Source organism: Nyctibius grandis, chromosome 21, assembly GCF_013368605.1.
Source record: "Nyctibius grandis isolate bNycGra1 chromosome 21, bNycGra1.pri, whole genome shotgun sequence".
Lineage (NCBI taxonomy): Eukaryota > Metazoa > Chordata > Aves > Nyctibiiformes > Nyctibiidae > Nyctibius > Nyctibius grandis.
In genome coordinates, this window is record NC_090678.1 from 7,039,029 (window position 1) to 7,065,366 (window position 26,338).

Sequence of the window (26,338 nt, forward strand, 5' to 3'; positions counted from 1 at the left end):
TAGCCCAGCTTCAAAGAAACTGAGGACAGAGGAATAACTAAGGTCCACACAGTTTACAGCTTCAGCCCCTCTGAGGGGAACTCTGACATCTGATGCACCTTCCCCACACAGAGTCTTCATGAACTGCATTTCTCCAACATTCTTTTCCATGAGCCCAGCATGGAGTCTTGTTAGGACAGCCCCAAACACATGACCCACCACCATCTCCTTTCCCAAGTCCCTGTCTAGTTTCTCAAAGCCCCATTGCCCTCTTAGCCTACTGGATGTCTTACTTGCAGCCATTTTCCCACATCTTTTTTTTCTTTCTTTACACAAATCCATCATATATCTGTTTTGGGACAGAACAGCTTCTCAAAGATGCCTTTTCTTCCAAGTATAGATATGCATGTAGATGTCCTCCCCTCCACCACACCCTTCTGAAAGCAAGTACACCAAGTGTGGAAACCAGAGTGCTTTAGACACACAACGAGGCTGAATCCAGTAACAAATGGAGATGCAGATTACTTTCAGATCCAGCCTGGATCCCTTCTTGGAGCATCCAACACAAGCTGCTGGGTTTACCAATCTGCTGACCAAGGATGTTCCCTGACTTTGTATTCCCCCATACATCCATCCCTAATGCTCCCTGACTCCATATCCCCCAGCAGACCTTTCCCTGTCCCCAGGCTGCCCAGTCCTGCCCCGTCCTTTCTTCTCCACCCCTCCTCTGTATCCTGCTGTGGAACAATGCCTGTCCTAAGAAAACCACCCCACAAGCAGGTGAGCAACCGCGACAAAGCAGCCCCGCTATGCACGGCATCCCCGCTCGCGAGCCAAGCCGGGAGATTCACCTGTGCGGCGCAGACAGTGAAGAATTGTTTGGAGCAAAATACTGTGCAATCAAGTGGAGATAGCAGAGGCAATGGGGTCAGGCAGGCTGCCTGGGGCATCTTTCATCTCCGACTTCGGGAGGTGGGGTGTAAAGTGCACGCTGGCCAGGCCCGAGGTGGGCTCAAAGGCAGCCTTGTTCTGCCAGCTATCAGCCATCTCTCTGATGTCACACGTTTCATTTGGGCAGCTCACTTCAAAGGCCCCCTCCTCGTGCTCCCTCCCTCCCCTCACCCCTTTCTCTCTCCTGGGTTTGGGTTTTGCTATTGGAGGGATAAGAGCCCAGCTTTCCAAAAACCGTTTTGCTGTGCAATAAAAAAAAAAAAAAATCAAAGATGCTTAAAGAGCAGCCGCCCAAGTTAACCCAGTTCAAGCAGGGCAGGGCTGGGACAGCCACCGGGAAACCAAGGTCCTCTCACTCTCCTTCCTCTCATGCTCAAGCTCTCTACAAGCAGCAGCAAATCTGGGTCTATCCTGGCTCCCCCCAGCACCCCAAATCCTCCTCCATTGACAAGGAGCTCCCCTTTGTATCTGCATCCACCATACATTTGTTACGGGGACCTCTGTGTCCCAGCTCCTGCCAGCCACTCGTGCAGCCCTGAGCGGAGGTCCAGTTTTGGATGGAGTTTCTAGTGCAACTGTAAAAGCCTCCTTGAACCACATCAAACACCACCTTGGCATACCCATGGCAGCAGGGCACACAGCATCCACCTCCACAGCACTTGCTGGGTGCCTTGAGGCACATCCTGCAGGCAGGAGGCCAAAATACCAGCCATGATGTGTTGGCCATGCCAAGACAAGACATCTTGCTCAGCTGCAGCCTCTTGTTGAACAACTGTATCTCTGCCAAGCTACACAAACTTGTCCAACACTGCACAAGAGAAAGATGGCATTTCAAAAGGCTAATAAGACTCTGGTTGCAGGTTGCCTACTGGGAGAACGTGCATCCCAGTAAGCAAAACCTAAAGAGCAGAATGTATTCAGATACAGCCCGGGAGATAGACCCTGGCCAAAAGCCATCTCTAGTTTTTGTCCTAAGCTTGCAAAAACTCATATGCCCTCAGTTAAGTAGTGGGTGACTTCTGTCATCTGGTTTTTGAGTTTAGAAAGTTTGGCAAAGGCAGTTTCAAACTTTTTCCACAACTGGAAAGTCTAGCAAATATCTTCTTGCACATACCATGCTTCCAGAAGCAGGGGATTTACAAGGTGAAAAAAGAAAGCTGTGGGAGGTATGCTCTAAGGATGTGGAGGAGGGCTGGTACCCAGGAGGGGCCCAGGGATCCTGGAGAGAAGCTGTTTAAGTTGCACCACCATACAGTTACCCACATCAGCACACCCACCACCATGCATCACCCCCTTCACCACACAGACATTTGATATCTATGCATTGTCTCACCTCTACACTGACATTGTTTCAGTTTTGGGGACAGTAGTAGGAAATGTTGCATCAAAACTCAAATAAAAAGATGTAAAATTCAGTATAAGGAAGAAAAATAACATCTGCTCCAGACCCACCAGCCTGCTGACCCTCACTCAGGGTGCATGGACTCCAGGCCATGACTTCTCTAGAGCAAACCAAGCCTGCCTGAAGTGCAGCTAGCAGCTTGTCTCACTTGAGTGATGCTTTGATCCTAGCCATCAGCCTGCACAGGCAGCAGCCCCTGAGGGTCCCCCCAAATCACCCTGGCTTGTGCTCACACCCCAACACCCTCCCCTGGACAGGCAGGTGCCCAGATGTGCTGCTGCCTCTCCTCTGCTGGGGCACCTCCAGCCCCAAGCTCCCTCTCAGCAGTACCTCACCCCATGGGGACAGGAGAGGCAATTCTCATCAAGGAAGCTGGTTTGAAGCCTTGGGGAACATGTCAGAAATCCCTAGAGGTCATTTCTCAATGCTGACAGGTACCCTGAATACCAGCCGTGTAAGCAGCAGCCTTTGCTCCCCAACCCAAGCATCCACGGGAGGATTTAAGGGACTCACAGAACTTACTGGCAGGTATTAAAAGTTCACTGGGGCTGTAACAGCAATCTGTCAGCCTGCTGCTAATCCGTCTTGACAGAAACTTCATAAGAAGCTGAAGCGTGTTAAATAGTCCTGGAGTTTAATCAGAGCAAATGCAAGGAGGGTGGTTTAAAGCAAAGGCAGTTTTCCTTGGACCTCTGACCAAAAGCCCAAGGGCCAGCTCAGGGTTTGACTCTGTAAATGGCTGCTTCTCCCGGAGCAGAAAAAGGAGGGACACCTTTAGAGAGCACCAAGCAACACCCCGAGCACCCGATGGGCTCCCCCGTGGGCAGCTGGTGTACAGGCAGCGATGCACAATAGCGGCTCTGTGCGCTCGCCCAGCCGCCCGTGCCTCGGAGGTGGGGGACAGCACGCCGGAGGGGTGCTCACAGGGACCATCTGATGCACCTGCACTCACCTTGGAGTCAAGAATGCAAATAATTCACATCTGCAAATCCTGGGAAACCCATTAGCGCTGAAACTGGATCCGCTCGCCCCGTGAGGGAAGTTTGCCCAAGCCCGCGCGTCGCTGCGGTTTCAAGGACGGTTTTATCGGCTGGTTATCACAGAGCCCTCAGTCTGGGCTGCGTCACGCAGGTGGTGTGTCAAGAGCAGTATTTTGTGTCCTCCAATCCACGGATGTTATCAGACAGGAGAACCAGGTGCACCCTCCTGGGAAAAGCAGCCCAGAGGGTCTCTCCCAGGAGAGCCAGCCTGCTGGCACACCAGTCACCACCAGTATGCAGCACACCAAAAGCACAGCTTGGAATAATAGTACTGCAACCCACCCGGCACTGAAGGACAGCTTCCCGTTGCTCTCCAACACAAAGGTGAGGCTTCCAGGGGCACTGTAAGTTTTATTAGGGACCAGCAGCTGAGATGCCACGTCCAGTGGGTTCCTGCAACAGCGGGACTGCAAACACATTGCAGGAGCAAGTTTGTGTGTGTTGGCACTTCTCTGAACATTCCCCACAGTCGGTTTGCTCTGTAGCAGATGGCAAAGTTTCATCATCATCTCTATATCTCACTGCTCTATCTCCCATGGACCTCCCAAGCCTTTTGCCTTCTAGCTAAGGGTCCTGCTCCCTCACTGAAGCATCCCATGCAAGAGAAAGCCCCACCAGGAACACAGTTATTAGGGTACCTCAAGACATCTACACAGAAAGAAGCTTGCACACTGTTAAACTCTCAGTGAAAGCCTCCAGAGGACTATTTCAGCCTCACGTTCACTAGAGCTTGCTGCCAAAAGAGGGGTGGAGAGCAAGATCTTTAGCTAGAAAGAGTAAAGGGCTTTCTCTTATGACCCTGCCAGGACATCAGCCACCTCCATCAGAGGCTGATAAATAACAGCATATCCCTGACCCATTTTGGCCAGGTGTCCCAACAGAGGGAAAGAATGAGCCAGTAGCAGTGATATCTCCTCCACAGCTCCAGCACATCAAGTGTACTCATGGGTCTCAGCTCAGCTGAGCAAAACTCATGGGGTTCCTCAGGCAGGAAAAACTGTTGGCCAGAAGGACTCAGTCGCAGCCCAGAGACTGGGAAGCCTGATGTCCCATGGCTTTGTGCACCCCTTCAGTGGGCAGCCGTGACCCCTGCCTCACACCTCAGCTGCAGGTGTGACATGGGTAGCAGTGCTCACCAATGCAATTCCTGAAGTCCTGCAAGGGCTGTGCTCACACTGAAGTCTCCCCATGAGAGGAAGAGAAGCAGCACACAGATTTATAGATCTCTTCAGCATCCCTTTGTGCAAGACCCACAGAAACCTATTTTTTAGCTTATAAAATTTGCAGAAATTGGACAACAGCCCCAAAAAATTATTTTGGCAAGGAGGTGACAGGCCAGACAGTTGCATAAGCCTTGTCTGAGCAGAAAAGCAAGGCAGAAACATTTGCTGGGAAAGAAAGAAGAGCCACACCAGCCTTGCTGGGAATGCAGAGTGGGACCTGTAACAGCAGCTAAAAAGGGGGTACGTGTTCTAAAGGGGGGGGGTGCTGTGGTATAGCACAGCAAACTGAACACAGCACTAAGGATGTCAGCAAGGGCAGGCAGATGGAGACCACATAACCCGCTACAAAGCCTTTGCAGGGAGCCCACTGCCTTCTTCCTTAGGAAGCACCCTGAAACAATGCCCGAGGAATTCACAAACTGGCATTGTCATCTTTTTCCAGTCCCCACTTCCCCCCAGCACGTTGTCATCATCTTCCCCAGGAACAGAGTTGCTCCCAAGTAACCAGATCCCCCCCCAGGCACAAAGCACCTACTGTATTCACCCCGATGCTATCAGGAGGGGCTGGCCGGGTGCACGCGGTCAGGCAGCACCTAAGCTCGGGTGGCCCAGGGCTGTGGATGAAACAAGACTCTTCCTCCTCCTCCCCCAGTACACCACAGCTTTGAGGCCATCATGGGGAAGACCGAAAAATGCAGCATCTCCTCCACTTATTTGTTTTTCATGGGGAAGCTTTTCCCTGCCAGCTCCAGCCCTGGCTAATACGCTCTCCACTAGGCACTTGTGTCAGTCCCTTCACAAAAGCCAGCACTGCCACAAACATTTGTTAGCTCTTCACGAGCTCCTGGCTGGAGGTGAGCTGGTCATATCAACAGCAGATTTTTATTTCGAGGAAAGGAAAAAATAAGCAAGTCAGGGAAACAGCTGTTAAACTGCAGGAATAATCAATTAGGAGGCAATTTCATCATCTTGAATAAGCCTGCTTGCACTTAAAAGCTTTCTGAAGGAAGTGATTAGCCTCTAATTGATGGGAACTGTAAAGCCCAGGAAAGATGCAAAGCAGCTCAGTTTGTACAACCATTTCTGGGGCATGGCATGGGCTATGGGTCCCACCACTACTGCCCAACACATTGCAATGCCTTTAAGGATAGCATCTATCTTTGGGCTTCTTCATGGGTCTAACTCCTTGCCAAAGACTCACTGATACTTTTCTCTGGATTCAGTATCCCTTCCCCATCTCACTCTCCCAGGTAACCCCGCTTGACATGGAAAAGCCACTAGTCAATCACCAGCCATGCTGTTCTCCTCCCTTGCCAGTGGCTGCAGAAGCCTGGCTATGCTCAGCCAACTGGTGCTGAGAATTGGCCCCATTTATCATACCTTAAATTTGAGGACCAGAACAGGCTTTCAGATGGTTCATGATGCCTCTTCTTAGGCTTCCTGGTCACCCATGGTGGGGATTCTCCTGTTGTCTTAACATGGAAGTGACTGCCTCATCTTGCCCAACCATCCTGGTCCCCCCTGCAGCTAACATCCCCCTTTTTTAAATGACCTGCTCTGCCACATTTGCTACTGTTCTTTAACCACTGTGTCCTGCCTGAGCTTCTCACCTTGTCTCCAGCTCTCCCACACCAGCCTTTGTTGAAGAGCTCTGCAAAGGCAGTCTTTGCCCCATGGGATGAGCCTTCACATGCCCCAGGTCTTCTGCTGACAGCACTGGGATGTCACCACTCCTTCCTCACTCCTCCACCTACTCCAGGAGGAGACAGAGCAGCCAATAGTCAGTTATAGCTTCTGGCAGGCTCCAGCTAATCCTTTTGGAAGAGTTTCACCAGTCTCCTCTTCCCAAACTCCTCAGGGTCTCTCCAGTTACTTCCCAAATACCTACACGCACTCGGCTGCAAAGCCAAACCCTCCAACCCTGGGACACCAGCTCAAGGTTGTCAGGACAACATAATCAGCCACCCAAGGCACAGGCATTACACTACATCTCTAGTTCCATGACCTCATGCTATATTTTCCATACGGTCCCTGCCTCTTTCAGCAAATGGGTTGTTGTTCACTGTTTCCCACCTCCTCCTCACTCTCCATGCGCAGCCTCAGGGTCCTCCGTGCTCACATATTTTTTTGAGCTTGTGTTGAGCACAGACTTGTTTCCTCACAGATGCTCTCAGGAAAGTGCAGAGAAGCCTGAGGCCCCATGGATACCTCCCTTCACAGCCCTTCCTCTCCAAAGCAGATATTCTTGTACCCGTACCACAAGGAACAGAGGCAAGAGGAGAGCCAGGGCTGCTGGGGGACAGCCAGTTTCAGAGCACTGATCTGAGATACTAAAGCTCAGCTCTCCAGAACTCTAATCCTGTCTGGGGTCTCTCAGAGTCCTAAATAAGACTGGTCAGAAAAGGGTCATTAGTTCTTCACCCCACTTGAAGCCACCAAGCTGATAAGAACCCTAGGGCACTGCTTGCTGTGGTTCACCACCAGCTCCCCACCTCTGTGCCACAGGGTCTGCCTGCCTCCTGCCAGGGATTTTCTCTGCCCTGAGACCATGATCCAATCCACCAAGCATCCCTCTGAATGAGCCCCCTGTTCTCAGGGTCATCAGAGGAGAAATCTGATCTCCCCTCTGAAGCAGCAGCTCAGAGGGCCCGAGGCGGTGGGAATCTGCTGTTCTTCACTGAAAGTGCTGTCGGTATTTGATCACTTGGAGTGTTTTGACATGGTTTGCAGTTGGATACACTCATCCTCAGCCTGTGAACTTATACATGTCAACCAGGCAAGCACATGTCAGCCTCTGCATCAGTGTCTAGGAGGTCTACAGCTGACAAGATAACCTTTTCATGACCAACACATTGCCACTCAGAAGAAGAGAGACAAGAATTTGGTCTGATCTCCAACAAGATAAGAAGCTATTATTCACCTTTTTACATCTGAAGAGCTTCTAACCCTTTTCCTGCCTTTCCATTGCAAGTCTTTACCATTTCATAAAGCTTTTTTTAAAAATTAACTTTCCATGCAGATGATGAGCAGTGGAAGAAAAGACTTAGCAAATGCAAGTCACAGATTTGGACAGCTGGTGTTACCTGGGACCTTGCTCACAGACCTACCATAAGGCCAAGGCACTCATCCTCAGTGGTTTGAGCCCTACACCATGTGTCACAAGACAAGCATTTTCTAATGATGGGTGACATTTTGTGCCCAGAACAGCATCAGTGTAGATATCAGACATCTGGCAAATGATTTCACTCTGGAAAGGTGACAGAAGCAACCAAAGGTTTGGTCTTTTCCCACCAGAAAAGCAGTATTTGCTACCTCCCATGTCCAGTTCTGGGGAAAGACCCTGCCTGTGGTTTCCGTGGGATTTGTACCCTCCCCACCTCAGATGTGCAGAAGGATGACCCCCTGTTGTGGGTACATAAGAAACTCTCCTGCAGGCTCTTTTTGTACGTGAAGGCATGCCCACATCACACAAGAAAGCAGTCCCCAGCCTGCAAACACCCTGTGCAGCAAGGGGCTGGGGAGGTAGCTGTGCACTGGGGTTCACACATGAGCCTCCTCACTGCACCAAGCTCTTCGTTGCTAGGACTCTGTCTGCTTTGGGGTCTCTTAGTGCCCACATCTCAGCTGGCAGGAGCCAGCATACTTTCACTGACTTGTTACACGCTGAGCCAGGCCATTTTGAGCAAGGCAAGTAACCAACCCTTCAACTGGAGGTGGTTTTCCTAGGTGGCATCTGCTACCAAGGTGACATGCTTCCAGGAAGGTTGTTTGCTCCAGCTCCTACGTCTACACACTACGAGTCTCCCACAAATACCATCAAGATACCATCTTCAGATGCAAACCCAGCCAGTATTGGCCAATACCACTTTGAGTTTCACTCCAGTCTGCATCTGCCACAAGCTCCTGTACCATCCATTCACAAAGAGCAAGTTAATTAACATAATATCACTCAGAGCTAGCTCGTTCCTAGCTATCAGTATCATCTAATCAGTGTCCTCAACTGAAAAGTAATCTCTGACTTGATCTTTCCTTGGCCACGCAGCAGCGCCTGAACAGAAGGGGCTTTGTTTTGAGTCACTAGAGACATGAAGGTCAGTTCCCAACTTTTTCCTGGCATTGCCCTTGCCTTGGAGAGCAAGGTAGAGCCTGTTTTCATGTCAGACCTTGTTCTTTTCTTCCTGACTTTGACAAGAAGACATCATTTGTCCTAGGGAGTTGCTCCCCAGGCCAAGAGCAGGCTCAGATATGGAGCACAATATGGCAAAGCAGCACCATGAAAGTACATCCCAGGGGGGCCATTCCTGAACATAGCCAACCCATCACCCACCCAGGGACATCCAACAACCCACCCGGCCTGACAAGAAGTCATCTGCCATGCAGTGACTCCATCACCTGCAGAAGATAAGGCCCAGACAGTTTTGCTTTGGCAGGATCCATCCACACCCTGAAATAAGGCACAACAGAATATGAAATACAGATGACAGGAGGACCCACATCTGCTACCGCATTGCACAGTTGCAAGCTGGGTTGGGTCAAGCACACAAGTCAACTTGCAGAAGGACAGGTTTGAGACCATGAATTCTGCTGATTTTACTAGACAAACATCTGTCCCCTTCCACAATACTGATCCTTCACCAAAATTGTATACCATATATAATAATTTTCTACATATACACACACATACTTTGAGACACTGTTATTACAGCATGTCATTACATTTTTGCAAGATTTTAAAAGTCAGCAACCAGTCTGTCTGACATGTGTTTTATGGGGGTTTTATTTGGGGGGAAGTAATTTGGTAAGTGTAAATTGATAGTTAGGCTGATGGAAAGCCAGACTGATGTAGGTGAATATTTTTCAAATAGGAGATAGCTGTGGGTGGGGAAGACAAACCTTTTATCTTTAAAAGATTTTTCTAAAAAAAACCCTTTAAACATGATGTTTTAAGAAGTATCCAAGTGAGGGGATTTTTTAAGGCAATTTTAATAACCATTAATGAAAACACCCATTTTTCTGTTGCAAGCCTGGGTGGTGTTAACCCAGCCATTACCTACAGCCAGATCCTACAAATCAGACTCATGCTGGCTTCATGGGTCACAGCAGCTCCTCCACACCACACATACTCCACCTCCCCCAGATCTGCCCCCTTTCCACAAGCAAAGCACATCTCCACCTCCAGCTTACAGTGACTATCAGCCTCACCCCACCCCAGCCCAGAACCCCTCCACTCCATTAGCACCAGCCAGCATTTCTCCAAGGCCACCAAGCCCAGTGAGAGAAATCTCAAGCCACAATTTCCCCAATCTGTCCATGCCAGGACAGGTCCAACATTTTTTCCTGCTGCTGTGGAGCTCTCCTATGCCAAAATCCCAAACTAAAAAATAGGATTTTGCCTTTCCATGTCATCCACCCAGAAGCTGGGTTTAGAGACAACCAGCTAAAAAATTATGCTTAGGGAACATTAAAAAGCACTAGCACTTGTAACAAGCATCACCCTTGTGCTTTGCAAGAGCAAACTACACACAAATACCACAGTCTCTACAAAGAAATTCCCCAACACATAATTCTCTCTTAGAAAGAGCAAGGGCTTTAAGAAACACAGCAAAACTTGCACACAAGCACCTACCCTGCTGTCCTTCACAAGATCATCTCAAATCAGGACAGGCAGCTTCCCAGAGCACATCTTCCCACCTCCTCCCAAACCCAGGCAACCTGTGAATCCTGCTTTTATAGGGTTTTACCCTCCCTCCTGCAACACCTGCACCTGGTGACTCACCAATTACATCCCAAATGAGCAAGCAGGCACAGATGAGATATTTCTACTGCAAGAGAAGACCTTGCAGCTCAATACAGTTTATTTAGTTCTCCATGGAAAGCCTTCTCCTACATGTTAGATATTTCTCCAGCCTTCTCTCTGTGCTTTTTCAGCTCATGTTTGGGGCAACAGAGGCCAGATAAGGGCTCAGAGATGTTTTGTAATCAAAATGTCATTGTTGAGAGAAAATAGAGCCTGTGCAGTGATTAAAAATAAGTCTTCATTTTGGGGAGCAAGGGGAAACAGCTGCAGGATGACCAATAACACAGTCCAGAGCAGTCTGGGTCAGGCAGGCTGCCCAGCAGCCCGTCCCAAGACATGGCTGTGTGACTGGAACAAACTGGAAATTGCTGGGCTGGGGCTGCTGGGGGTTTTGCAGCAGTTGCCATTCATAGGGTCAGGTGCCATGCTCTTCTGTCCTGAAATAGAGCAAAACCCCAAACCAACCCAAGAAATCCAGGCTGTTCCTAGGAAACTGCAATTGCAAAATAAAAATCACAAGTTTTTGTCATACAGTCACACTATTTTGGAACATGTTTTTCTGCAGGTTGGACTTTGAAAGCATTCTATAGCACAGGGACAGCAAAGTAGTGACTGACGAAGGGCAGGAAGGAGAACATCTTGTTTTGAACATCTCAGACAATGAGTTGTGGATCCCCATTCCCAATTTGGTGGCATCAGCATGTATTCATGGAATCTCTATATGTCAGGGAGCTGTGATGAGAGCAACTCCTATTGGGAAATACCCACCCATATCTTTTAGGCAGTCCTAACATGGAGTTGCCCACGGCTCTGTCATGGAGAGCTGGTGTTCATGGTGAAGTGATAGTCCAGGTGAGAGCACTTGTGGAGTAACATGGCCTGCAGAAATGCTTTCCCACTTCTGCAGCTTCCCCTGCCCTGGAGGAGGATGAACGCCTCCCAGCCATGCTCTGCTCAGTGAGCTGAAATGGGAACCAGGGATGTGAAGGTACCAATGAGGTCTACAGGGTGTTTTAAGCCAAGAGCTCATATGCTCGGGAGAACATTTTGCTAGTAACCTGGCTGTCCTGGCTTCTCCAGCTCTCCCTCAATGCGAAGAGCATAGAAACACTGTGGGCAGGTGTAAACATGAAGCAGAATTTTCTGGTGGTACAAACACGAGACCATGCAAAAAGCTGGAAAAAATGCAGAACACTTTTCTTTTTCTCTTTTTGCCCATCCATTCTACAAGATACCTCCTTCTTCTCAAGAAGGTTGCATGGTGTCTGGCCTCCTTTTTTCTTTTGTCGTTTTGTCTGGGAGTCATCTCCACCGTCTACAGATGTCTGAAGGTTGGCTGTTCCCAGCTGAGCTAGTCCTGCGCAGTCCTGCTGCGCTCAGTGGACAGCCCCAGCAAGCCCCCTACTGCCACCTCGGGTGGGAGCCAGAGGTAGGTGTGTCACCTTCCAGATCCACCAGTCTCTGTCCATTGGCCACAGAGGACCCTCAAGGGCCAGTTTAGTCTCAAACCAGAGAATATTTGATATTGAAAACCCAAGGAGCAGAAGCTTCCCCCGTGGTCTCACCATACCCTACCCAACACCTTGCCAACATCAGAGATGATTCAAACCCTTCCCTCTCGGAGTCAACAGGACACCCCACACAAGAAGAGACCAGGCTTCTTTTTTGTTTTTTTCCAGATTTTTTTTTGTCTTTTTAATTTAACCTTGGTACGCGATTTCTGACAGTGTGTCAGTATCTCCCGCCGGGTCAGCCATCTCCAGACCCCGCTACATTCAGTGTCAGATCGTACGGTGGCGATGAGCCAGTGTGTTGAGCCTCACAGTCACTTGCATGTCTTTACGGGTTGTCGCTTACATCATTTGTGAACAGCAGCACAAAAGGACACAACGCATGAAAACGAGAGTGGGGAAGAGGTGAGGGTCAGCTGAAGGCTCAGCCCTAAGGAGAACTTTCCCCAGGTTCCCATGGCTCCTGCAGGGATGAACCTGAGCATGGGGTGGGAAACGCAGGGCTCTCCCTCCTTTCTCCTTCGCCCGAGGGCTGGCGATACGGGCTGTGGTGTTCTCCAGAGCCAGGACAGCCGCTCACACTGGTCTAGCACCCATATCTGAGGGTACAGGACGGGGTTGCTTGTGGAGGCAGGCTGGGTCCTGCCATGGGAAGGAGAGAGGTGATGCAGAGAAGCAGAGCTGAGGCCCGATGGGCTGGGACGTCCACCAGCCCCAGCAGCGTCGTCCACCCCGCACCAACCTCCTGGACACGTCCAGTGGTGGGGACAGGACCTGGCCACCATGCTGTCCCCATCGATCAGCTAGCAGAGGAGCAGGTCCCTGGAGCCAGCCCTGCTTTGGGTTTCAACTGCACCTCAAAACCAGTGGGGCAACCTGAGAGCACCAAAAATAACCAACCCCGAAACCCAAACCTGTCGCCTGAAATGAACTTATGTTCCTTCCCTGCCACTGGGATTTTGCAACCTAAACATAACGTTTATAAAAAGTAAATTATTTCATCTTATAACTTAAGTGCATTGAGTATTTCCTTAAATATGGTTCACGCTGAAAATAAAGTTACTTTTGCTGTACAGTAAATTTCTGATAGACTTAGAAATAAACTTTGTTGATACAATCTGGCAGGCGTGGCCGTGCAGCACGTCACCCACAGCCACGCAGCTCTGCACGCACACCCGTGGGTGCCCATACACACACACATACACACACAGCCCCGTCCTCGGGGATGACGTTAGGGGGTTCTAGCTTCCTATATTCACACGGGAACATCTAGCTTAAAAAGTCCCTGTGTTTAAACAGCGAGCGCTCAAGCTGGTCGAGGGAACAGAGGGAAAACCCCACAGCAAAATTTTCCCCATGTTTCCTCAATGCGTTGTCAGCTTTTCAAATCTCAAAGCCCAGCTGGTGCTGTGGGCTCCCCCCGTGCAGGTCAGCAGTTTGCTTTTTCTGCCGCTCGGACCGAAGGTGGTGCAGAGGCGATACAGCACCAGGATGCTCCCGTGGGAAGGGTTCCCCCTCCCCTTGCCTTTCCCCCTGCTGAAACGAGAGATTTCGTTCCCTGTTTGAAATCTGAAAACCCACCAGCCAGCTGCAAAAACCACTCCTGTCCCTAATCCTAGGCTCCTAAGAGAAACATGAAACTATGCAACCCATAACTTAACTCGCTCCTTGGGAATCCCAAGCTACAACACATTGTTTGACGGCACCCCAGCAGTGTCGCCTCCCCCTCCCTCCCAACCCTGCGGGCTCCGCAGCCCCTCCTGATGCCCCGTGCCGGGGACCATGCCACGCTCAGGAGGTGAAGTAGGAGTTCTGCATGGAGTAGAGGTGGTCGATGGGGTTCCCCACTCGTGCCTGGAGCGGCCCTGTGTCCGCCGTGGCGAGGAAGCAGTCGCCCAGGTTGCTCAGGGAGGTATCATCGCTATCCAGGTCGTGGAAGAGGGGCTCAGCACCTTTGGAAGCAGGGAAGAAGAGCTTCAGAGCCTGCTTTCTCTTCTGGCACCTTGACGGTGCCCAGTACCCCTCTTTTACAGCTTCTGCAGTGTAAGGATTTAGGGAAGCGCTGTCTTCCCAGAAATCGCCGCATCCCCCACGCATGCCCCCATCGCCCTGGCCCAGCATCTCTTTGACGGAGAGAAGGTGAGAGGCAAACCCCAGAGCCTTACCATAGGGGTGCATGTGGTCTCCGGGCATCTGCGGCGGGGTGAGTCCCTGTCGGAAGGGGTCGGAGCCGTAGACGCTTTGCTCCATGCCCAGCAGCTGCTGGGGCGGGGGCAGAGCGGTGTAGGGGTTCAGCATCCCCTCCAGCCCCGCGCTGCTGCCGCCGTTTGTCTGGGCTGGAAGATAAGAACAAGCCATCGGCACAGTTGAGGTGCTGCTTTCTGGGGGGCCCAGCTCCCTTGGGAAGCCTGGAGAAGGCTGGGGAGTGGGGAGACCCCGAGCACAGGGAGGGCTGGGTGCGAGGCGGGTACCTGAGCTCAGGCGCTGTGTGTTCTGCTGATCCTGCTGCTGCTGCTGCTGCCTCCTGGCGAGCTTCTTCATCTAGGCAAGAGGAAGGGGGAAAAATGGGGTGAAATCATCCCCTCAGCAGAGGGAGGAGGGAGGGGAGCCCCGGCACCGGCCGCTGGTGGTGGGCTCCCCCTGCACACCCACCTTCGCTCGCTGGTTCTGGAACCAGACCTGCACCACGCGGACGCTCAGCCCTGTCTCGGCCGCCAGCGTCTCCCGCACCTTGGAGAGAGGAATGACAGCGGCGTGTCAGCCCGCTCAGCTTTTTGGGGGCACTTTAGGAGGGGACAGAGCAGGCGGGGCAAGTACTTGCCCAGCATCCAGGACATCCCTGGGGGCTGGAGGTGGCTGAGCATGGGCCCTTCTCCCCATACCTTCCTGCAGGGCTTGGAGGAGACCTCAAACGATGCCTTGAACGCCCTCCGCTGCTGCGTGGTCAGGATCGTCCGGGGTCTCTTGGGCCGCTTGTGATCCTTCCCATCCTCAGCACCCTTCCCCGAAGCTTGGCCCAGTTTGCAAACGCTGTCCTCATCATCACTTTTGCCTAAGGGGGGGGGAAAAAACAAAAGCAGGTCCTTTACAGTCCATGGGCTGTGCACACCATTTCCAGCATGTCCAAAATAATCTGGGGGACTTAAAAACAAGCTGGTGTTGGTGGGAATCTTCTTGTGAATGTGTGTGAGGGAGCTGGCTGACCCATGGCAGCTCGGAGAGGGCGAGAGCTGCTGTGGCCCATAGTTCAGGGTCGCTCAGCCAGCAGATGTGCTTTTTGGTTCTTCTTTTCCCCAAGTCTGAGCAGCTGCAACGTGAAACCCTGGGACATATGATTTTCCCTCCATCAGACCCAAATGCCTGCTTGCTCCACAAGGATTTCCCACCAGGCCACAGCTGGGGGGACATCTGGACAGAGACACACATGTCGCATCCACGCAAGGGGACATTGAGGACCGCTGTGCCCCTGGGGCTAACCCAGCCCAGCTGGTGGCCAGGCAGCTGGTCCCTCTGCCCGGACAGCCCATGCTGGGGGCGGGCAGGGCGCAGGGTGAGCAGAGATGCTCAGAGAGGGCACTGCGCTAGCCAAGACCTCACAACCCCCTCCTGGTTTGCCCCACCATGGGCATCAACTCCCTTTGGAGCACAGACTTTTAATCACAAATATAAGGGGCACCTTTTCGCCTATATTTCCTCCCCTTCCATGGAGTTTTAAATCTCCCTGGACAGCAGCCCAGGCTGCTTCAAGCTTCGCCCCTCGGGTACTCGCTGTGATGTGCTGCTCCATTGCGTTCCCAGGCACTGGTGTGTATCTCTGTGCTGCTCTCCACCGCTCGGGGCCGCGGGGCCTTCGGGCACGAGCTGCTCCAGGAAAGCTGGCAGCACTGCCCTGCCCCTTACCAGCCCTCCTCCTTTACCGCATCGCCACCGTGTCGATGACCTCGCTCGCTCAGCCGGTGTGGGAGGGCTGTAACATAGGTCTGACAGCACAGATCCTTCCCTCTCATGAGCCGTAAATCACTTACAGCCTTTTCCAGCAAGCTCCTCCACCACCTGTCTGGGAATCGACAGCAGAGCTGAGGTGCTGGTTCGATGCAGACGCAGGTTGCAAGGCTGTGCTCGGCCCAAGTCCCGTTCCGGGGCTGCCGTGTCTCCGGGAGATGGGGATGCACCAGGGGGTTGTGAGCTTGGCCCAGAGTTCATGGCTAAAGCAGGTCAGGTCGTACCCCATGGCAAGAGCTAATCACGGATCACACACATCAGAAAAGTGTAAATGCAACAGCAGCCCAGTTGGGAATGGGGAAAGACAGGAGCAGATCTCCGGGGTGAGGGGAGGCGATGATCCCAGTGGAGGAGCGAGGATGCTCTCGGGTACCAGTTACCTCTTCCCTCCGTGCTGCTGGGGTCTCTCCTGGGCTCACCAGCCAACACAGAGACCTTCCCTGGGGTGAGGGCTGGCAGGGCTGGGACAGGGAGAGATCTTCACGCTGGCGGTCCCCAAACAGCCTGGCGCTGGGTGCTGCCCCCGGGAGCCAGAGCCTTGCTGCTGCTGCGAGCTCCCCGCTCGCTCATGGCACATCCACGCTGTGCCCACAGCAGCAGCGGCAACGGGAAAGACAAACTGCTGTTTTCTCGAATGTCCCAACGTGAGGGACCTCGTAATGCAGTAGGTCTGAGAGCCCCAGCACTGGGTACCCCCGGGTGTGGAGTCTCTGATGGCTCATGGGACTGAGCAGCAGCCACCGCTGCCTCTTCTCAGTGCCAGCACAAGCCGAGCCTCTGTTCTGCCGAGCTGTCTGCTTTCCTGAAACCTGAAGGAGTTTAATTTTGATGGAAGGGTAGAGATTTTTACAAATATCGGGAGGAGGAATGTCAACCAATGGAGACGTTTCCGTGCCTGAACCCCTTTGCACCCTAACACGAGGTGAGCATCCCAATTCCCTCCAGTCTGGGAGGGGCAGAGCCTGGCTGGGGGGAGCCAGAGACTCATGGACTCCATCAAGCAAATGATGCTCAAAACCCACGCCAAGGGGGAAAACCTGCTCAGAGCAGCCCCCCTGAGCCCTCCCCACCAACACCTGCTCCCAAATCCCTCCCAGTGTCAAAGGGAAAGAAGGAAAAGCGAAGCCGGATTTGGCGGGGTATTACTTTTAATTAACTCTCCCTTTCAAGCCTTTCCCCACCGAGGAGCGGGGGGGGAAATTAATGAGCGTCTGGGGCTGCCCCTGACGTCACCTGGGAAGGGGCCGGGGCGATGGATATTGTGCAGCGTGCCCTCGGTCCGACCCGGCGAGCCCGCATCCCGCCGCCAGGGCCAGGACATTCCTCGCTCCGGAGGATTTAGGGAGAGGAGAAACGTTAGGACGCTTTTAATTGGAAAGCGGGGTTCTCTTTCAGAGGGGCTTGTTTACTTAGGCTGGGTGGCAGAGGCTCGGGGGAGGCAGTAATTGAAGCGAGGGTTTGGGAGATTACAGACAACATATGGCTCGCTTTTTATCTGCCCTTTCTCATAAAGTGGCCTTTGGTGCGCGGTGGCTGGGGGGAGGGAGGGCAAGGGGGCTTCAAAGCAGCGAGGAGGGGGACGGGGACAGGCTGGACAAGCACATCGCACGCTGCTGGTGCAGGGCATCTGGGACTGGTGTGGGAGCGGGGACACCCCTCTGCATCCCCCAGCGTGGCCGTGGGATCCCCGGGGAGGACGTGGCAGGAGAGGGCAAAGCCACGCCACGCTGAGCATCCACGTGGGGTGAGCACCTGGGCTGGCCCCCGCTGTGCCACCGTCCCCACAGCCATGCAACATCCCGAGAAAAACTGTCAGTGGCCACCAAAACCCCGCAGGGATAGTGGTGGGGCCAAGCTACGGGGTCTGTGGGGAGATGGGAAGGGCCGGGACCCCCCAGGCCAGGGGCTGCCAGAGGCTGCCGGGGGCTTCAGGTTGGGTTTCTGATCAGCCAAGGGGTTGCCGTGCCCTTTTGACTCCCACACGGGCCCTTTGCATCCCTCGGCTCTCAGCTGGAGTTTCCACTGAAATTAGTATTTCCCCTGGGGGTTTCTGCTCGTTGAAGCTCTTGGTTTGGCCGGAGCCCCTGGCAGCGGGGCTGGACCAGGGGCCGATGAGTCGCTGGGGAGGAAAAGCTCCCCAACCTTTCCCAAACTGCCCTTTTCCCCCACTTGGAATAAACCCAAACCGTTGTGGCCAATTTACTTTTTTTTTTCCTGCATGACATCTCCTCATTGGTTCCTATTTTAACTGAAAGAGGTTGCACATCCCAGAAGGAAAAAACTAATAATTCTTCAATCACTTCAGGACTTTCCCAGGGCTAAGGCAAGAGCCAGCGCCAGCGTGCCAGATCCTGCTGCTTTCCTGCCTCTCCAGCTCCTCCAGTGCTGGACCATCACTCACCGGCTCCCTTCAGCCACCTCCTCCCATGGCCTCACTCCTTATTTTTTAAATATCATCACCATTATTTCGGGGGAGGATTTTTTTTCTTTCAAGCAAGTGGGGTTGCAGAGCTCAGACAGAGCCAGCCGCAGGCGGTGCTGCAAAGCAGCCGGGCTCTCGCTGCAGAGGAGCACGATATTAAAGAGAAACGCGGGCTTTGGGCAATTTTTGCTCCATCCCCACCAAAACCATCCCTGTCCCCCCACACACCTTCTCACAGCTGCAGCATCGCCCATGTCTGGCAGTGAGTGCCTTGGTTTGCCGTATCTGTGACCTGCCCCGTTTCACACCTTAACACCCCCCTCCTAAATGGGCTCAAAATGCTGATTTCTATATTTTTTTTTTTAAATCCAGTGCTTTGCTCTAGCAGGGACAAGACAGGCTCCCCACAGCTTGCCTGCAGCCCTTTCTAGAGCACGGCATTTCCAAGTTAAATCCTTCCCTCCACAGAGCAGCTTTTCCCCGATGATGGTTTTTTAAGAGGAGTTGAGCGACCCAGGCGTCTTCCTGGGAAACATTCAGATGTGATTTGCATTGACTGTAGATACATATTTTAATGCTGATCTGATGCTTTGGGCAACATAAGCAGGCAGTGATGCCCTGGCTGGAGCAGGACGCCAGCCCCCTGCCCAGCTCCAGCTGTGGTGCCACCTCTCCCGCAGCCCCCCTTGGCTCTGCAGTGTCCCCACAGTGTCACCACGCCAGGTCCGCAGCCTGGCTCCGGCCATCGACTGCGTGGGAAGCTGCTGTGGATGCAGGATTTGCAGGCTCCTGGCTGCCAGCTCATGTTTTAGCTCTGTGCCTCAGTTTCCCCTTGGTATTAAAAAGGGTGGCTACGGCAGAAGCAGCTCACTTCTGGCACTCAGCCTTTCCAGAGTCCAAGATGGGGACGGCGAGGCACAGGGGAGGGACACAGAAGGTTTAGCCCAAGGCAGGCAGTGGGATGCTTAGGACTGTGACTTTTTTTTTAGGAAGAAAACTCTCATTTACAGTGTATTTATACCAGGGGCAGCTCCTCCATTTCCCCAGGCGAGGAGGTGGCAGATGTCACCTTTGGCCAACACAGCTCTCTCTCCTGTGCCCGGGGAGGCTGTACACCCCTTGGGATGGGTGCTGGTGCCCTGCACAGGCCAGGAGCACAAACCCTTCCAGAAACAAGCCTAATGCAATGGGATGGTCCACAGAGCATCCTCCAGCCCTGCAGCCCCTCCGCTGCTGAGGTCCCCACTCACGCCCTTGCCACTGAGGTGGGACAGATTCTGGCTGGAGGATGCAACGGTGCTTATAAGAGCTTTTCCCTTCAGATCATGGGGCAGAAGTTCAGGGCAGCGAGCCCAAATCTCGCCTGCAGACCCCACCACGCTCGCAGGGGGCTCGGAGCGGGACCAGCCAGGGAGACCCCAGGCGCGGGCGGCCCCTTACCGGAATCCGACAGAGCTGGGCTCACCAAGCTCAGCAGCTCCCGTTCCTTCTCGTAGTCGCCCTTACAGAGGAGCTGCCCCTCCTTCAGCACAAACTCGTCGCCCTTCTGCAGGCGCCGCTCGCAGACGCAGCAGCAGAAGCAGCGCAGGTGGTAGACGCTCTTCTGGGCACGCATCACCAGCTCGCTGGGAGCGATGGCCTCCAGGCACCCGGCGCACTTCACCGCGAAGAGCCTGGGGGAGCAAGAGGAGATCCCGCTGGGACGCCTGGCAGCACCACGACTGCACCCGGCGGGTGGTGTGGCCATGGGGACAAGGGATGGGGCACCCGTGGCGGGGAGACGGGCATCGGCACAAGCTCACTGTGTCACCCCGTTGGTGCTTTGATTGTGTTGAGGGGCTGGGCACAACCCCACAGCGACATGGCATGTGCTGCAAGCTTGCCCTGTGCCAATGGAGGGTGCTGCCTTTGGGTCAACTTCAGCGTTTTTGGTTGACCTGTTACCAGGCGCTTACCATGAAAGCGGCCAAAGAACGAAGACCCCAACGTTCCCACACACCAGGTGAAAAGCAAACAGGCATCAAACCCAACAGTCCAGCTAACACCACCACAAGACATGGGACACACCACATCTACATGAGTTTTATCAAGCCAACCCTACATGTCCACCTGCCTCCAGCTCACGCCTAGATGTAAGGAGATGCTGGAGATGGTGATGGGGCCAGCGAGCTCATCCATGCCTCTCAACAAGCACCTGCAGAAAGCATCCGTGCTGCCAGTCACCCACAAACCACCCTGTTCCTCTGGCCTGGGTCACTGGAACAGCGCTGTTCCTGCTTGCAAACACATCAGGAGTGTCTAATATATCATAAAAATCTCCACAGCAGCAAGTTTTGGGTTAAGGCCGGTGACAGACTGAAAACTTGATGTGGCAAAAGGAAAAGAAAAAGCTCAGCGTGTTCTTTGACATTGATGTGACAGTGTTTGAGGCGTCCCTGATTGCACAGCTCCCAGGTTTCAACACACTGGCTTCATACCTAAAAGCCAATAATAACGACAGCAATAACACTTTAGGTTGAAACAGAGCTTTTCTTTCTCCAACTTTAAATGTCCTTACCAAGCAGCTCAGCAGCATGATCAATGATTTACAGTTGGGGAAACTGAGGTGAGCAGAGCAGAGATGGCAGCATCAGGGGTGGCTTGAGAGGACATGGAGGCGCCTGGAGCTAAACCTTGGGCTGGATGTTTTAAGTGAATGGGATGTTTCCCCCCAGTAGAGATGTCTGAAGGTACCAAACCAGAACCTCCTTGCCACCCCCAGATATCTGTGTTTTTGGCTTGGGCCCCATAAGAAAAAAAATCACTGCTTACCCATCCTTGTCCTAAATATCTGTGGGAACTGGACTTTATTATTCCCCTGTCTCAATGACTTTGGCCCAGAAAGAGAAGCCAGAAGTCAGCACACATCCTGCAGAGGTTATCTCCGAGCATCACCCGTGTCCCAGCCCGGGGATGCCCCAGGGACCCGCATGGGGAATGCTGCACCCAGCCTTCCACCGGCCCCAGATAGCTCCCACCTCCATGGTCCCCGTCCCGTGTGCCATCCCTGGGGGAGGCCTGTGGGACTGGGGATGGCTGGCTGGGGAGGGGAAGGGCAGCCCTGCAGCCACCAGCGGGCTTTCAATACTTTATCTTTTTTTGGCTGTTATAAACATAGGAAACAAAAAGTGGTGAGTCAGCCCCATTCCAGCAAGGAGAGGACGAGATGTGTGCAAAACCCTCGCAGCAAAACCATCAGAAAATGCCACGTGCCAGCGCGTGGGCTCGCTCCCAGGTCTTCCCAAAACGGCAGCGGCGAGCACGGGGATGGGGTGCATCGTCCTCCCCACACCAGCCACATCCTCGGTGCATCCAGCAAATTGTAGCATCTCCCAAGCAGTAGGAAAGGGGTGTTATAAAGCTTTTATAAAACACTATTGTCACTACAGAAAGTGGAAAATCATCAAATAAAAGGTGGAAGTTAAGGGGTTTATAGTTCCAGATAACGCCATTAGTAACTTCTATTTTCGTGCATTCGACCTTAATTTCCCAGGTGACACACAACTGTCTTTCTCTAAGATATATGTCTTTCCAACAGCCCTGTGGCTGCCCTGGGAGGAGAGGGATGTATATTCCCTGGGAAGCATCCCTTCTGAAGGGTCATTTTTCCTTCTTCCAGCTCTGAGAAACACTGGCTTGTGTTAATATTTCTGTAGTCATTTTGCCTTTAATTATGTCTCTTTTATGTCAAAGTGGAGGCGATTTGTATTCATCTGGTAACACATTCTCATCCTGTTTCAATGAAGTTTAAGCCCTACCTGTTGGGATTACTAACTGCTCTCAGTAATAAAACACTGATAAGCTATTACGTTGCTGCTATCTAATCTTCACGAATGAATGCGCCCAAAATCTCAATTTCCAGGGCACTGATTAGAAAGCCATAAACCTTTGCCAATTAGGCACAGCAGCACCAACCGAGCGATGGATGTTTCTAAGCCCAAAGCATGTTGCAAAACAGGAAGGTGTGAGATTTAGGTAAATGGTTGCCTAATATTAGACACTTAAAGGCGTACTTAGGTCGCGGAATATATGACTTAATTTCCAAACTGCTGAGTCCCGCTGAGGGATGCCGGAGGGATGGGGCATCTTTCACTGCCCAATGCAGGACTCCCCCATCCCTGGGCAACGTGAGATGCAGAGAAATCCCCATAAAACCTCCTTCACAGCATGAAACCGTAAAGACCTCCATATAACCCCGCAATGAACCCAGATCGTAGGCACTAAAAGCTCACGGGCATAAAACCTGCAACCTACCACAGGTAGTAATGGGGAGAGAGCAAAGGGCATTGCTGGTGTCCCACATCCCCACAGCCCTGGACCAGCCCTGGACAGCACCAGCTCCGCTACAGGGACTGGGGAGGAAGAAGGTGCACAGATAACCCCACTGAAACACCCCTGGTCAGCCTGAGAAGGGGTGAAGGAAAGTTTTCCTCCAGCCCCAGATCTAGCAATTAATTTAATACTTGTGCCTAAGCAAGACGCACCAGCCTGGATCCAGACATGTTTTCCTCCACCTCCGGGATCTTCAGTCCTGTGCCTAGCTCCCCCCTGCTCCAAGCAGCAGGCTGCAAAGCAAATACCATCTTTTCTACCTCTTTGTGTCTCCCTGCAGCTGCAAAGGGGCCCTTGAGATTGCATTTCTCTACAGGAGGCTGCACAGAAGAGAAGGACTGGCTCTGCCCGGTGACTTCAACAGGTTTTAAACCAAGAACAAATTAGCCACCCCTAAATTGCAACAGGAGCGCCTTCATTTCTGCCATCCTAGGGATGCTGCCAGCTTTAGTTCTCAGTAGATTATTTTTTTCCCTCCGTAGCATGGGATTCAAAGGCTAAACCAGCCCTGGCTGGCAGCCTTTGGGTTTGTTTAACCACGTACGAGCTGGGAAGTGCAGGGACAGGCCTCAGCACTGCCGTGCTCTGGGGAAACCCAGCCTGCCATGGGCAGCTCAGTTAAAGCCTCAACGAAGCACTGAGTGAATATTTGTAAATAAAAAAAAACTCACTCAAGTTAGGAAGAATTGGAACAAAAATACGGTGATGCAGGCAATTCTTATCACAACACACAACCTTTTGTTTCTGATCTTAAAAACCTTCCTCTTCCTGTATTGATTAATCTGCATTAAAATATTTTTTTTTTTAATTTAGGACCTTTTTGAAATTACAGCCCGCAGTTTTGAAACAGAAAGGTGGTGGTCGTGGGTTTCAAGAAAATCTTGAAACAAAATATTTTGCCATTGCTAAAAGTGCAACATTTTGGCTCAAAGACCCCCGAGCCAACTAGACATCCCCCCTTCCCCTGGGACACAACCCCACATCTCTGTGCAACTCCTCTGCCTTGAGAAAGCCACCCCAGACCTCTGCTTTGGGGTTTCCATCACTGGAACCTAGAAACCTGGACACGTGGCCGAAGCCACCTCTGGGGCGGCGCATCCCGTCCCCGGGGCACCGACGGAGGGGGAGCAGCACGGGCAGCCCCGGTTTCCCACCAGAGCCGCCAGCCCCTCTTTCTCCCTTCATTTTGAGGTGACAGGCTGAAAGCGGCCGTGATTGACGGGCGCTCCCCGACTGCTGTCTGCCTGCGTGCGCCGCATACCAACGCGGCCCTCCGGAGCCTCCCCGGGATGGGGCGGCGGGTGGGGGGACGCCGATATTAAATACTGACGGACAGACCTCAAACACCCTGCGGAGGCTCGGTTCGGGCGGCGGGCGAGGCGAGGCGGCTCTGCCGGGCGGAGGGATGCTTCCCTCCCGGCCGCGCCAGCCCGGCCCAGGGGTGTGATGAGAAGGGCCCTAAAAAGCCCCGCAGGCTCCTGGCCGAGGGCTGGGGCGGGCACGGTTGGCACCGGTCCCTAAGAGGGGTGCAGGCAGCTGCCCTGCTCGCCTCCCTGCCAGGGCTGCCCGCAGCATCCTCAGGGATGCTGGGTTTTCCAGCAGAGATCTGACCAACTCATCTCCTGCTCTCACCATGGCCCAGAAGGAGCCTGGAGGCTGAGCAGACCCTGACCGACCCATCAGAGGTGCAGGGATCTCCAGCCCGGCCACGCTCACAGCCATCCCCCACCGACGGCTCTCTGGAGAGCAAAGCCGTGCCCCCCCTCTGAGCTGTGACCTTGGCATGGGGACGAGCTGATGGCCACGCACGGCACGAGGGGCACAGGAGGAGGCTGGCGGCGGGCGCAGGCAGCGAGCCGCGGGGAGCGAGGATGCTGGATTGAGTTGTCTTGGCACCGGGTCATCTCCTCACTCACTGTCACTCATCGGAAGCGGGGACAGCAGCACCAGGCCCTCGACAGGCTGGCACTGGGAAAATGCCAGTCGCTGTCAACCCTGCACCCACGGCTTGGGAACAGGTCGCTATCCTGCTGCCGCCGGGTTCCCATCACCCCGTCCCCCTCTCCAGCCCTCGTGGGACACGGACCGCTGCCGGGAAGGAAGGGTCATGGATGCACCCGCTGTGCATGCTGCCTGCGAGGGCATCCCCCGGCCGCAGCCGTGGGGGGACCACGTGGACCCTTGGCCCCGGCAGAAGGGGTGCCGAGGCCGTGGGAGCACCTAGGAAAGGGCTGAGTCCACCTCAGCGCTGCAGAGAGCAGGTTGGCACGTCCTAGGGATGGGGAGAGCGTTTCGGAGGGCAACCCAGCACCAGCGATCCCTGGGGACCTCCAGACCCACCCCAGGTCTCCGAGCTCCCAGGCTGACGGAGGAAAGCACCCACAGCCACCCTCGCCATCCCTCCCCACGCACCCCAAGCCCTCTGAGAGCTCCCTGGTGGGACAGAGGAGGGATGTTTTCCCCGGGGCTGTTCTCCTGACCCTTCCCCGGCTCCCGGCTCCCTCCCCCCGAGGCGGACAAGTGTTCGCTTTACTGCCTGGCAACGGGGCCAGGGCTAAGCTTGCTAAAATATGAGTGTTTTTTGGCTGGAGTAGCAGAAGGCTGCAGTCCTACAGAGAGAAAAAAATTGAGCACTCCATGCCATGGCTCCAGAAAGGGGGAGAATTAGGTTTCACACCGAGCAGGCAGGACCATGGCATTCTTTAGTTAATGCTTAACAAACGCCCAAACAAAAGCGGCCAACTTCGCTGCATGTTTGTAAAATGTATTCTCAGCAGATTTGGGTTTATTGGAGAATTCGCTCGCTTTGCAGCAAGTGGCATTTTCTTTTTTTTTTTTTTTAATTTCCCTTCTCCTCCCTCCCCCCCTGGCTCTAGCCCTTCTTATTCCTGCTGCCTGAAAGTGTCTTCTGATGCTTTGAGGGGACATGGCAACCGGGCTGAAATGGGCTTATTTCATCCCGGGGGTGATGCGAGCTCGCCTCCGTGGCCCTGAGGTGCGAGCTGTCCCCGGGGTCCAGCCGAGTCGCTGCTGGCAACTGGGGATGGAGAGTCCAAAAAGTGAGCTCTTGGCCTCTTGCAAATCCACCCCTGAGTAGTTGGCTGGTGGCTGTGCTCTCCGAGAGCCCACAGAAAGCCAGGAAGGGAGGTGAAGCCTGAGAGTCCTGCTCTTCACCGTCTTTCACCTATCCCAGCTCTCTCAGTGCCCAAACCCGGTGGTCCCACCCCACACAGCATCCCGCTCTGCCGTGCATCCCAGCCCTGGACACCTCCTGGCCTCGGAGAGCCCATCACAGCGGTGGACACCCACAAGCACAGCTTGCTTTCACATGCAGAGCTGACGCTGGGGACAGCCGGGGCACAGAGGAGGGGGACAGCCCCGTAAAGGGACTCTGGAAGCTTTGGACGGGTTAAGTTGGGGGGTCCATGCATGGGCGTCCTGCAGGAGCATCCCTAAATGAGCTCCTGCCCTGATGCTCACTGGCACCTAAGCGGCTCCCATGTCCCCTCCCAGTGCCTGGTGCCATGGTAGAGGACATGGGTGGCTCGGGAGTGCTGGGGAGGTGGTGGCAAAGGGGGGCAGCAGAGGAGGAGGGGGTTGGCACTGGGCTGTTTAACCTTCCTTCTGCTACACATGAACC

General features: G+C 53.5%; 1 protein-coding gene across 2 annotated transcripts in view; it reads right to left on the bottom strand.

Annotated features, from left to right (window-relative positions):
* Positions 1 to 13,694: 13,694 nt before the first annotated feature.
* The window catches only part of LMX1A (LIM homeobox transcription factor 1 alpha), a 43,290-nt gene continuing 30,646 nt past the window's right edge, over positions 13,695 to 26,338 (bottom strand). For both annotated transcript variants that reach the window (XM_068416856.1, XM_068416855.1), the window contains 6 exons: positions 19,768 to 20,000; positions 14,786 to 14,955; positions 14,556 to 14,633; positions 14,375 to 14,444; positions 14,069 to 14,239; positions 13,695 to 13,855 (listed from right to left, as the gene is read on the bottom strand). In XM_068416856.1, coding sequence (XP_068272957.1) covers positions 13,695 to 13,855; positions 14,069 to 14,239; positions 14,375 to 14,444; positions 14,556 to 14,633; positions 14,786 to 14,955; positions 19,768 to 20,000 — 883 coding nt within the window. The remainder of the gene's footprint in view (positions 13,856 to 14,068; positions 14,240 to 14,374; positions 14,445 to 14,555; positions 14,634 to 14,785; positions 14,956 to 19,767; positions 20,001 to 26,338) is intronic.